At 37.0% G+C, this 14397-nt stretch overlaps 1 protein-coding gene across 1 annotated transcript; it reads right to left on the minus strand.

Moving 5' to 3' along the window:
* Positions 1-3814: 3814 nt before the first annotated feature.
* Positions 3815-7537, minus strand: HELRODRAFT_159655 (hypothetical protein; the record flags this gene model as incomplete). The annotated part of the gene is made up of 3 exons (XM_009011528.1): positions 3815-5035; positions 7125-7244; positions 7514-7537. 3 exons carry the CDS (start codon positions 7535-7537, stop codon positions 3815-3817), a joined length of 1365 nt encoding a protein of 454 aa, XP_009009776.1.
* Between the last annotated feature and the right edge of the window lie 6860 nt (positions 7538-14397).

Raw genomic sequence — 14397 nt, forward strand, 5'->3', positions numbered from 1 at the left:
TTGAACAACATTTGTTCCACGTTGTTGTGTTCATATTATTCCAGCGCTTATTGCAGCTGATAGACGTGTTATTGTTTCGTCTTTTCGATGATATTCTGCAATAACTGACTCGACCCGCTTGAGAATTTTTCAACATAACGCATTTCGAACAGGTTAAAAACATATCCCCGTATCGATCGTCATCTTCGTCGTCTCTTGATCCAGTTATGCATCCGCCGTGAGACAAACTTCCGAAGCTTCCAAGTCCATCAGAACTGTAGAGTATGCTGGTGCTTGGACTCATGCTGCTGCTCGGCGTGTGGCTGCTGCTGAAGCTGCTTGCTGTGTCGTTGTTGACGACGTTAGCGTGTTCGAAGTCTTCCTCTGGTTGATCGTCGAGATAATTTTCAATAAAATTTAGCACCGCTTTTGTTGGGCAGCACGGAGTTGTTCCTCTTACTTGCACCTTGATGAACTCCATGCGCGGATGGAGAGAGAGATGAACTTTATGTAATGATTCATCAAACTTCAAGTCGTCTCTGTTATCATTATGATGTGAGTCAGAATCAGACATGCAGAGTTTGAGTTTCTTCCGGTTGATATAGCAATCTTCACATCCACTCTCATCTAAAGAGGAAAAGAAAACAACATGATGTGCCATGAATACTGGAGTTGGATCAGGAATTACTTTCAACGTTTTTCTGCCTTCTTCGTCGTTCAATCGAACCATTAGATCTGTGAAAAATCCTGGTTTTAACAAGCGCAACGAAATTTCACAAGAAATCTGTCTTTCTTCCCACTCCGGATTATCCGGCCAAACATCAAGGCTGGGAAAACCATGTTCCAACAGCGAAACAACAATTAAATTGCGAGGTTCGTTCAACGAGGGCTGAGGTTTTAAAGATGGTATCTGGAACTGTTGATGCTTCCTCGTTTCGAAAGAATTACTTCCATTAAAAAACACGCAATAAGGATTGGTTAGAATTGGAGTTGTGAGAGAATCCGGAACGACGAGGCAAGTTTCCAGTTTGATGAGGGCTAACAAAATCCATCTGGCGTATGATGAATTAATTACACTGGTCTGGGCAAGATTTGACGATTTTACCAATTTATACTTGTAAGTTGCAGATTTTTTTGGCAAATTAGTGGCAATTGAATTTAATTCTTTGTCGTTTAAAATATTAATAACTTCATTTTCTGTGCAATGACTGCGATCAAGTGTTTCTAGCAAATGTTGAACGCGCCCGAGGAACCAGGCTACATTGCCTACTACTAATCTCGAAAGCTGTTCATCGGTTTCGCTGCCGAAGTATATTAATTTACCCTTAGAATCAAAATAAGTAAGCATCTGCTTCAACTGATTCAACGGCACGTCGCATGTTTTTGCCAGTGTTTTTACTTCTTCGTAGCTTGTGAAAGGCAACCTCAAATTATTTTCTAACGAATTTAGCTTTATTAGAAATTTTATCCAACTCTTTGGTACTCTGCTTCCCCCGTTGAATTCTATGCACAAACAAACAATAGCTTGTTTCAGTCTTTCAGCGGAGTAACATTCTAGAAGAGCCAAGTTGGGATTCGAACCAGACGACTGCAGACCGGAAGAAGACGATAAACTTTTTTGCTTGGTCAATTTACTGGCTATTTTGCGAGCGTCAACTTCATAATAGGCAATCACGTGCGGAAACTTGTTCCTACTGCCGAACGGTGGAGGAGGGGAAGGTTGAGATTTTTTAACACACGAGTCACCGGATGTTGTAGAAATTAATGTAGCGCTGGATGATGATTTTTTACCTCCTAAATCTGCAGGAGTGAAAGCACTTGAGGTGTCTTGTTTATCGCTACTTGATCCATCTACAAACCCTAACATGCCCCCAGTAGATCGACCCTTCGAAAATGTGCGACGTGCCGTTTTGTGGAAAGATGGTTTGTTGCAAAGCAGACAAGAACGCATTTTTTGATCGCCATGGTAGCGCTTGTTGTGGAATTTTCTACCTTTGTCCAAAATTTTTTCCACAGCCTGCCAGATGTCGTGATAAGATGAGTTTTTGACGTTGTCTGCGTGTGTGCCTGCAATGATGACTGGCGTGTTGGGGTGGGTCTCGTACAGAGACTCTAACCACATCTGAAAACGGTAGAGATGGCGTTGATAAAGATGTTGATGGCAGTTGTTGTTGGGCTGTATGGTTGAAATATCAATTGAGAGAATAAACACATCGATGTTTATTCGCGTGCTGTAACCGTCTGACCAGCCTCTGTTCAGCTCAACAGCACTAACAAACGTTGGCAGTGCTGGTTGCTGTTTCGTGCTGTACACGTTATTTGAACCGTTGTTAGAGCCGTCAGTGCTGTGGTATAATAACATATCTGAAGACTTGTTGCCAGGAGTGCCAAAGCTGCAAGATGTGTTGTTATCGGCTGACGTGGAATAATACGATGAAAATATCCAAGAAGAAAGCGACGAAGATGACGAAGAAATGGTTTCGTGGCTGTCCTTATTTAAATATTCAACCAAAGTCGATTTACCGCTCTGTGTCTCGCCGACGACACCGACTGAAATATCAAGTACTGATGAACGGCCGGTGGTTTGTCTTATGAAGCACTGCAGGTCGGTTCGTTTTTGTAGTTGTAACAAATCGGTCCTTAAATATTTCGGTCTCAACGTGACGTTGAAGTAATCGAATCGATATAAACGAGATATCAAATCATTCAAGCATGTCGGTATGTCTGTTATTCGGTTGTAACTGATGTCCAGCACCTAAAGAGTAGGCAGAAAGATAACGAAAACAAATGAGCACATGGAAGAAAGATTATATAATTTATTATTTGCATAACAAAAATTAATACAAGTGTAGCTATACGTCGAAGTAAAATTGCACAATATTTATTAGCGTCTGCCTAGTTGAAAGCAGGAATAAGTTTTAATAAAAGAAAAATAAATGATCAGAATGTGAAACCTGTAATTCTTTGAAATTCGAAAGTTCCTTCGGCAGAGTAGTTATCCTGTTTCTGTCACACTTGAGAAATTTCAAATTAACGAGTGGGGTTATCCAGGAGATATCATCCAACTTGTTGCCGCTCACTGAGAGCACCTGATCGTCAAAATTATGATGTCAGCTATGGCGATGCGATGATGTCAGCTATGGTGACATCAACAACGATCATGTCATCATGATTGATGTTAACCGAGATGATGATGAAAATTTAACTATGATTATAATGATGACGATGATGATAATGAGGATGATGATGATGTTAACCGTGACGAGGACAATGATGAAAATAATGATGTCATCACTACTGTTGCTTGCGCCGATGCTTATGAACGCTGCTGGCGTACGAAGGAATGATGGTAGTAATTTAAGAGGAATTAAATTTGTTTTGAATTATTTGAGATGCTGAAAAAAAAGATGATTATGTGGATGATCCACGAAATTCCACCATCGAAGATGTTAAAATATGACAGCAATTTTCAAACTTTTTAAATTTTTCACAATTAGATGAACGCAAAACGCTTTAAATTTAAAAACTTTTTAGTGTTAAGGTTTTTTTTTGAATGAAAATAAATAGAGCAGACGGTAAACAGTCGTCGCACGCTTGAAATGTTATGGCTTCAGCGCAATAAATCTTGTTAAACAAACCGCGCACCTCACAGCAGAACATTTTATCACATTACCCAGCTATCGTTCGTCCCAGCCGTGCTTCTAACAAATTTTTCGTATTTATTGATTTGCACGAACGTTCTTTATTAATCATTTCTCGGAAATGTCATGAATAGCAGAAAAAAACAAAGATGAATAAACAATCAATCAATTTTTCATTCGCACATTCAAATTTTCTAAGCCAACGTGACATTCAATCCCTGAATGCCAACCTGCAATGCTGTCATGGATCCGAACGAACGATTCATGTACCTCAATCTTGGCTTCTGACAGTCGCAACTAAACACTTTCAGCTTTTTCAGTTTTGTTATTTCATCTGAAATTTCTTCCAAACAGTTTCTGTCCACCTTTAGAACTTCCAAAGTAGCGGCCATGTTGAAAATTTGAAACGGAAGTCGTTTGAGGTGAGTGTGAGAGAGAATGAGTGTCGTCAATAAATATGGCTGCTGTTGTAAGATTTGCTGGAGTATTTGTTGATCGTGAGACACTGGCTGGTAGTGTGGTGGTTGTTGTTGTTGTGGTTGCTGTTCAGACTTCGAGGAATGAGATCTACATGGCGAGTCGTAATTCTGTTGTTGTTGTTGTTCCTGATTGACAAAGAATGGCTCGTCCTGGGAGTCCCACTGCAGTCGACAATCAACGATCAACAAATGTTGCAGCCTGGCCGGGTTGCTCGATCGCTTTAAAAATTCCGTGAAAGGCGTGAAGTTGGATTCATCTTGAAGGACGATGACGTCAGTGAAATCAGTGTTGCTGTTTCTGTTTGATGTTGTCGTTGTCGAGGTCATTGTTATATCGTTGTTGAACAAATAGCTGCAACAACAGCAGTTAACAGACGCCTGGGAGTCGTGTTGGTGCACCGGAAAATGTTGTGGTTGTGGCTGTTGTGGTTGTTGTTGCTGCTGCGGCAGATGTTGTTGATGGTGCTCGGGGCTTGAACAACAAATGGCGCAACAACATTCACATATTTGATTTATCACAGGGGGCTGCAACGAGTCAACGTAATGTGCCACGTTTTGGCGGACCAATAAGAGACAAGATCGTGTAACTTCATTCATCCATTCAAATTGCCCTGACGAATGGGGACAACTCTGATTCGACAGTGATCTAAGCGTATTCGAATGCTGATTGACCGATAATCCTTCATTAGATTTCGAGTTATCCAAACAGCATCTTTCGATTTGCGTAACAACTGAATCCGTGGTGCAGCAGCTGTCGATACTGCTGACGCTGCTGTTGATGACGTCACGTCGTTTCCATGACGACGTTGATGACGGCGAGTTTGTGAGGTCAGATCCGGGGAGAGAGAAACAGGAATGTGCATGATATTGATGAGAGGTTGTCGAGGAGGATGATGAATGATGCTGAGACTGCTGCTTCGCTACCGCCGGAAAGATCTGAAGATACCAAAAAAATAAAAATCAACCAATGGGAGAGCGTGAATCAAAAGAACTTCAACACTTCGAGTAACAGTATATAGACGACGCATCACAAGGCAACGTTTACATTCAACAGATGATACATATCGATAACACTCATAATTCTACATAACATCAAATAACATCAAATTAAGTTAGATATAACATTAAATAACAATAAAATACACCTGACGCAAAATAAAACGTTACATAAAAAATGTACTAGATATCACGTTACATTAAACAGCATCAAATAACATTAAAGTAAACTAAACTTAACACTAAATAATATCATACATGACAATAGATAACATCAAATAACACCAAATTACACTAGATTTAACATTAAATAACATTATACATAACATTAAATAGCACTAAATGTGAGACGTAACACGAAATAGCATAGGAGGAAAATAGCGAGAGAACAGAAAGGAATAGAAGAAAACGTGGCGCACATACAGAGCATGAATAATGCAGCACCAATATGAGGCGGGATGCAAGTGACTGACTGGAGCACTTGGGCAGGTCAAAATATTTATAACTAGTGAAATGGTAGGAATGGACTAAATAAAGGAATACATTGATGGAAAGATGAATGAATGAGTAGATGGGAAGATGGATAAATAGGTGGGAAGAAAAAGAAATGGATGGTTGGTTTGATGGATGAATGCATGGATAGTTTAAAAAATAAATATAGAGATAAATGTTTTTATGGTTGAAATATTAATTCATTCAACAAAATGTTTCTGAACTTTAACTATTTAAAAAGAGAATAAAGGAGACAAAAATGTATAAATGAAAAACAATTAAAAGAAACAACGCATGATTAAATGTTCAAACGAAAAGGAACAAAATTAATAATCGAACAGTTGATCGAACGAATGAACGAACAAATAAACAAACAAATGTACGTACGTACGAACGAACAGATGAACGGACAAACAAATGAACGAACGTCCTCAATAAAACGGAGCCCTGTGTTGCCATTAGCAAAATTAAAAGCTACGAGAAAGAAGAAATCAATGGAGGAAGAATCCAGACGCAATGCTAGAACAATTTATTACTTTCTTGCTTGCACAACTTCTACTACTACTACTACTACTACTACTACTACTACTACTGTTACTACTATTACTACTGTTACTACTACTACAAATACTACTTCTACTACTACTACTACTACTAATACTGTTACTACTACTGCTACTACAAATACAACTTCTACTACTACTACTACTACTACTACCACTACTACTATCACTATTGCTACTACTACTACCGCTACTACAGCAACAACTACTTCTACTACTACAACCGCTACTACTACTAACTACTAATAAAACCACTACTACTAAAACCACTACTACTACTAATTCTCGTCAAATAAAACTGCTATATTTAATCAGCGTAGTACCAGGTGTGCAGACAAGCGCCACACATAAGTGTATGATTGAAAAGTGAACGGACTTAACTCCTCTTGCACATTTCAGATCTCAATGGTTTCCTGATTTTTCGACTAAATCCATTTTGTGCTGCGTCTATTTTTATTACATTTAATAATCACAATATTTATTTTGTATGACATCCATTTTCTATGGAAAGCCATGTTTTAGTGTTGTACATCCATTTTTATGATATACATTTTCATCCACACCACAGCCATTTGATAACTGGATCTATTCTATAGATACCCTATCATTCTCGCTCTGTCGCCTCGTTTAATGTATCCATATTTCTACTCTATCCGTTTTTAACCAATTGTATCAGCGTGCTACTGTATCTAAAATAAAATATTATGAAGAAAGTGATAAATTATTATTAAATGTCGGTGAACTTCAAGTAAGTAAAAATAAGCGAAAGTGATTAAAAACTTTCAAATAAAATATGCATTGGAATGAAATAAACTGCATGTAACATTATGAAACGAAGAAGATAAAACAATTAAATTAATGAGTTATAATATATTTTCAATAATTATACTTTTTCTCAAGCACGAAAATAATAAAAATTTATCAAATATCAGAAATTCGTTATTTGAAAAGTCATCACACAATAAAAATTCAACCTGCTTTATGAACGAATCATATTTGATGACGTCAAAAGTTGGTGACGTAAGTAGAGCCCTCACGAAATCCAGCCTATCATAGCGAAGGGCGATGTGTAACGGTGATTCTCTATTGGCTGTCTGAGTTTTATTAATTATTCATAACTTTCAAAAGTTTTATTAATTATTCATAACTTTAAAAAATGAACCTGAGGTTCACGCTTATGAATATTAATGGTTTACAAAGATAAAAATCATAAAATATTTCATAAGAAGAAATTTATAAAAAAGTGACGTAAATATTTATCAGAACTTTGCCATAAATTTCACCATTCATAAATATTCATGATGCCCATTACACACGTGTACATAAATAATTTGCATATTTAGCTGACATAAAAAGCGCTGACTCGTAAATATTTGTCCTGACTCATTCTAAATCTCAATGCAATTTAATGTTCTTTACGCGCTCAACATTCATCGACTAAAGACTCACTACACACAACACACGCACACACACGTACACACAAAAACACACACACATGTACAGACGCATACACTACATATACATACACAACACAGTGCCGCTCTGTATTTTCTTATCTTCTTCATTTATTCATGAATGTCAACTCATTGCCTTTAATAAATTTTAACTGGTAGTAATTATTTTCATTTGGTAGAATAAATTAAAGAATTACTTATTAACATTTCCTGAATAAACATTTATTTATTTATTTGTATGTGCGATAATTTGATTTGATGATCGTCAATGCAAATACATTACTGCGTTGCGTAGGCAGAAGTAAAAGTCGATACCAACCAGCCAATCAATGCTGTTACATTATGTGTTTGTGTATACTTTTGTATCTGTGCTTATGTGTTTGTATGCGTGATTATGTGTTTGTACGTATGATTATGTATTTGTATGTGCGATTATGTGTTTGTATGGGTGATTATATGTTTGTATGTATGATTATGTGTTTGTATGTGCGATTATGTGTTTGTATGTGCGATTATGTGTTTGTATGTGCGATTATGTGTTTGTATGTGTGATAATGTGTTTGTATGCGTTTGTATGTCTGATTATAGGCTTTTTATTTGTTTGTTTGTAATGTCAGCGTGTGAGCCTAAATGTGTGATCATTTTTTATTGATTATCCTGGAATACTTTCTGCAAATTGTTTATTTACACGCAAGCAAATGTGTTTAACCAGACGTACGAGTACAAACACACGCTCGGACAAAACGTATATGCGGGTTTGTCTATGTGTTTGTGTACGTGTGTGTACATGTGCACGTGTGTAAACGTGTATGTGTGTGTGTACATGTATGTGTGTGTGTGTGTGTGGTGTGTTTGTGTGGCGTTGTGTGTATGTGTGTGTGTGTGTGTGTGGTGTGTTTGTGTGGCGTTAACCAAGGCGCAAAAACAGATCCTGGGATGGATGACAAATGATTTCACATTACTGACTACAGATGCAACTACATAAATATAAATACTAGTTTATTTTCCGTGTGATATCTTAATTCTATGATACTGAGACTTGAGAATACTATCAATACGTCTAGTACGATTCAGAATGATCTGTTTTTAAATTTAGTTGTTTTAACTTTGACGTTTCAATGTTTTTATTTATTAAAAATTGAAGTTGCGATAATTACCGTTTGTGACATTAATGTCTGCCATTAGGTAATGTAATTTTAGCCTGGAGTTAATGTCATCCACATCAATGAAATGCAATAAAAACAATATATATTGTAATTAATGTAACTGTCACACAGTCACGGCATCAAGTTTTGTTACAACCACCACCACAACAACAACAACAGCAGCAGCAACGACAACAAAATATACAAACAACAACACACGTTTAGACGACATTTTCCCCGAGATCGGGGGTTGCCGTTTGGCTACCTATGATGAAACCGAAATACCCCTCGACGCCATCCACATCTGTCACTCGCCTCAGTATCACGCAACCCCGCTTTCACCCTGTCCTTCTCCACCTGCTCTCTCCATCTCAATCGCGGACGACCCCTTCCTACCACTCCTTCAACCTCGAACTCCAACGCTCGCCTAATCCCGACCCTTTCATCCCTTCTCAACACATGTCCATACCACCGCAATCTCGATCTCCTTATCAATGTCACAATGTCCTCATTCAGTCCCATCATTGACATGAGCTCTGTATTACTCCTCCTATCCTTCACTTTAACCCCACACATCATCCTCACCATAGCTCTTTAAGCCCTCTGCAGTACACTTTCCTCCTCTCTCCTCAACACCCAAGTTTCACCACCATATACCATCGCTGCTCTCACACATGCTTTATATACCCTCCCTTTCATCTTCACTGACCATTTCTTTCCACACAATACCCCACCCAGTTCTCTAAATTTCATCCATCCTACACGAACTCTAGCCGTAACTGCGCTCAAACATCCTCCATCCGCGTTCAGCTTATCCCCTAAGTAAACAAAGCTTTCCACTCTTTCAATACCACCACTCAACCCCGTCCTTGCGTCCGTCCTATTAATCACACCATGAACACATTTCTTACATTTGAACGTGCCTTCCACCTTTTTCAGTGCCCCCCTCACACCACTACATCTCTTATGCACCCATTTCTGACATCCTATACACAATACCGAGTTAGCCTTCACTCTCCTGTTACATACCCCACAGGGGTCTATTTTACAACAAAATATACAAAACAATCCATATTATACAATAACATTATCGTTGGGTGGGTGAGAGAGAGGGAGAGAGAGAGAGAGAGAGAGAGAGAATAAAAATGGAATGGAAATGCACGAGCGATAATCGATGACGTAGAGTCAGACCATAGATAGGAAACAAAGATAAATCAATGATCTATATTACGATGAATTGCTTTGATGCATCGCCTCAATTGTATTTTCTTTGGTTTTATATTTTGCATTGTATTGTATTTTGTATTATATTGTGAATTATTATTTGTATTATGTTCGGTATAATTATTCCTTCTTTGGTATCCGGTAGCATGGTGTTTTGTTTTGCATAAGTTATTGCGTATCTGTGTTGCATTTTTTCCCATATTTTTTTTTATTGAACAGTAGTTGGATAGTGTGAGCGTTAAAAGCACTTCTATTATATTTTAGACATTTGTAAAAAAAATGTATTTTTTACGTTCAGGTTTTCTCTCTCTCCTTCTCTCTCTCTCTCTTTCTCTCACTCTCTATATCTTCATGCATGTATAAATGTGCATAAATAAAATATACATACATAAACACACACAGACACGTGTATAGGGAGATTAGGGAGATAAAAAGAAAAAGAAAGAAAGAGAGAAAGAAAGAGAAAGAGAGAGAAAGAGGAAAAGAGAGAGAAAGAATAGAATGCGTCCTACTTCCTCCCGCCGAATTTTGCCATTGGAAAAAAGCATCACACATGTTGAACTTGATGTGAAAGATTCATCTATTAATAAATTTCAACGCGAACTTTCATCAAATGTTTGCCAAAATTCTTAACCATACTTTCAGACATTTTTTAAGTATTTTAAAAAATACACACATTTTAAAAAATACACACACACACACACCACACACACACACACACACACACACAGACAGGTTATTTATAATATGCACACACGATTTATGTGAATTGATGCACGCACGCACACACACATACGTACATGCACGCACGCACACACGCATACACACATGCATGCACAAAAATAAATATATGTTTGTTTAAAGCAAACACAATATATAAGTTTGAGTGGATTATAATTGAAAAGTTCTTGCAAGTAACATGAAAGAGCTACTGCTCGCTCATTCAATCATTTGCCCAAGCAATCCTTCATTCATTCATTTACTCATTCATTCATTCATTCATTCATTCGTTCGTTCGTTCGTTCGTTCGTTCATTTTTTATTTATGTAATCATTCATTTTTGTCTTCTTTCACTCAATAAATTGCCCATTTGAGCACCACCATCACATCGTTCGAGAATTCATTTTTCTCAGCGACATCATTAGAATTTGTTTCCTTGGCAACTAAACCCATCCCCTCCTCAAGATCACGTGCACACACAAACTCTCCACGCACACGTGCATTCGCACACACGCACACATCTACATTATTACACATGCATAATTGTATTTATACTTGTACACAAAATTACACAATCATCCAAACAATGGCATTCATCGATTCATTCTGTTCATTCGTTCGCACGAAAATGACTCAAAATGTAAACAACTTCATTTTTTAAACCAGAACATAAACAAATAATCACACAAATACAAAATAAATAAACCACCTCATTCGGCAAATAACATAAACAAACAAAAAACACTCATATAAATTAAGCATTTGTACGTACGCACAACTTAAACAAGTATGTGCGCTTTATGCATGCATGCATGTATGTATGTATGTATGTATGTATGTATGTATGTATGTATGTATGTATGTATGTATGTATGTATGTATGTATGTATGTATGTATATATGTATGTATGTATGTATGTATGTATGTATGTATGTATGTATGTATGTATGTATGTATGTATGTATGTATGTATGTATGTATGTATGTATGTATACGTGTATGTATGTATGTATACGTGTATGTACGTATTTATGTATGTATGTGTGTAATTATACGCACAAACTGCGCATACGAACCTAAACCACACAATCATGAAAATATGGCAGACACATTTGCACGGATATTTAGGCGTATTTTTTGTGCGTACACATATACACAGCGTACACTGTAGAAGAGTCAGTGAGTGAGTGAGTTTACAGTAAACGCATTCCAACCACGCATTTAGGTTCTGCATTTTATCAGCGTGTACAGCATTGCGTACAACGGTCCCTCCGGGCGATGTGCACGTTTGTATGAGCAGGAGGAGGCTGGGATGATTGCATTTGCGTATGCTCTTTTCCATGTGTGCGTGCGTGTGTGTGCGCACGTGAGAGTTTAGAATTTAGCCATTCATTATAACAATTAAAATAAAATATCTTGTTTTTTTTTCCGACGAATAAAAGAAAATTTATTGAGCTAAAACATACGAGCACGAACACGCATACTGCTTTTACACACACACACACACACACACACACACACACACACACACACACACACACACACACACCACACACACACACACACACAGACACACACACACTCATATACACCACCAACAGCATATAAACATACTCAGCTATAACTTCATTCAAATGTTTTCAAGCAAAGAGATATTGAACATTTATCTTTAGAAAACAAAAATTATACATTCTGTATATTAAATAACATAAGTGTCCATATATAGGCATACACCAACATACACACACATCCACGCACACACACACACACATTTATATTAACAAACAAACACAATTTTTTTTATAACAAATACATACACAAACATTCTACGCGCACAACAACAACAACAAAATCATCCACACTCATTAACTCACTCATAAAGCAACAAATACATCCCAATTCATCTCTACTCTACAACCAAAATTATTTACATACACATGAACACATCCATGCATGCACAATTGCACACGCACACACACTGACACACACACAGACACACACACGCACACACAGAGAGACACATACATATATATGCATATGAAATGCTTTCATTTTCTCGCAAGCCATGTAAAAGTGTCGGAACCTTAATTTGCTTATTTATATACGAGTGGAGATAAGAGAAGACGGAGTCAGCGTAAGACAGCAAGACGTGGCCTAACATGCTGTCTTCATCTCATAGTGGAGAGAGACTGCTTTTTTTAAAGAGAGGAATCTTGTTTTCTAACGCAAAGAAAATAAATTCAATTTCCTCGGGCGATACCACCTCTGGTTGTTTGGATGTGCAACTTGAGAACGTGCCAGGGAATGTGTAGTAGTTAGATTACGTGCCAGGGAATGTGTAGTAGTTAGATTTCAAAGGCGCTGTGTCAACACGCTTGCATCGGTGTGCATTACTTATAATGAATGGCGAGTTGACTTTGGCAGGAATGACGTGTGCACACTGATGTGTGCACGCTGATGTGTGCACGTTGATGTGTGCAAGTTGATGTGTGCACGTTGTATATTGTATTGCGTCTGTTGGGCGCGTCACTTATTGTTCACTTTTTATTTATAACATCAAGATGCTAAGTGAATAATGTCTTGAAAAAATAATCACTTTTTTAAAAATTTATTCGAGTTTTTTTTAATAAGCGCTTAATTTCAACATTTATTTCATTAGTTAATTCAATTATTATGTTTACTCTTTCACTTGCATAATTTTACATTCATTCATTTATTTAATCTCTCGTAAATTCCTTCACTCTTTCATTCATTCGTTCATTCATTAATGCATCACCACTACTGACTTCATCTCTGATGTTGACGTCAGCACCAAAAGCAAGAAGGTGATTGGTCATCTGGAGGTCGTCCTTAATTATGCCTTCCAGCACCGCGTGATGCAACACGGTGCGCCCGTTCTGAAGAAATTAATTAGTTAATCTTTTATTTAATTGAATACTTAAATTAATTAATTAACCACAATTTAGTAAATGAGATTATAATAAATTAGTATGCTATCGGTATTAAATTGAAAAGTAATTTACCAATCATGATTTTATGAGCATAACCCTTTCTGCCGAATGTTAACTAAAGTTGTCTCTAAATAATTTGAAAATGACGAACTAATATTTAAAACTCAAGGACTAAACAGTTTTAATATTTAATGGTTATTTTTTTATTTTCATAAAAATACAAATAAAATAAATAAAGCGAGAATAAAAAGTGAGAGTCAGCGATAAAAAATTAATTCATTTAATTTGAGGCGATTGAGAATTCTGCTAGAAGTCATCGTTAGTCCTACTCGCCATGGCTGTTGAAGTATCTTTATCGAGATTAATAAAATTTAATTACGAAAGAGAAAGAGAGGAAGAAAGAGAGAGAGAAAGAGAAAAAATAGAAAAAGTGTGAGAGAGAGAGTGTGACAGACAGACAGACGAAGGAAAAATAGCGAATGCGGTAATTAGATCCTATCGGCACAAAAAATTGACATTTATTATCAACGACTTCGGCTTATATGTCTCCTAAATACAATTAGCCAGGGATGGGATTTTCCACAAATTGACATTGCGTGATGATTGGCTAAATAGTACATGACGTCATAATTATTTCGACCAATCATCGTTGAGATATGATACGAGATGATAGGTGTTTATTAATTACAGGCTGGAAAAAATATAATGGCGGGAATTATGTCTTCTGATGTTTTTAGCTTCGTCTAGCTAAT

Source organism: Helobdella robusta, assembly GCF_000326865.2.
Source record: "Helobdella robusta unplaced genomic scaffold HELROscaffold_1, whole genome shotgun sequence".
NCBI lineage: Eukaryota > Metazoa > Annelida > Clitellata > Rhynchobdellida > Glossiphoniidae > Helobdella > Helobdella robusta.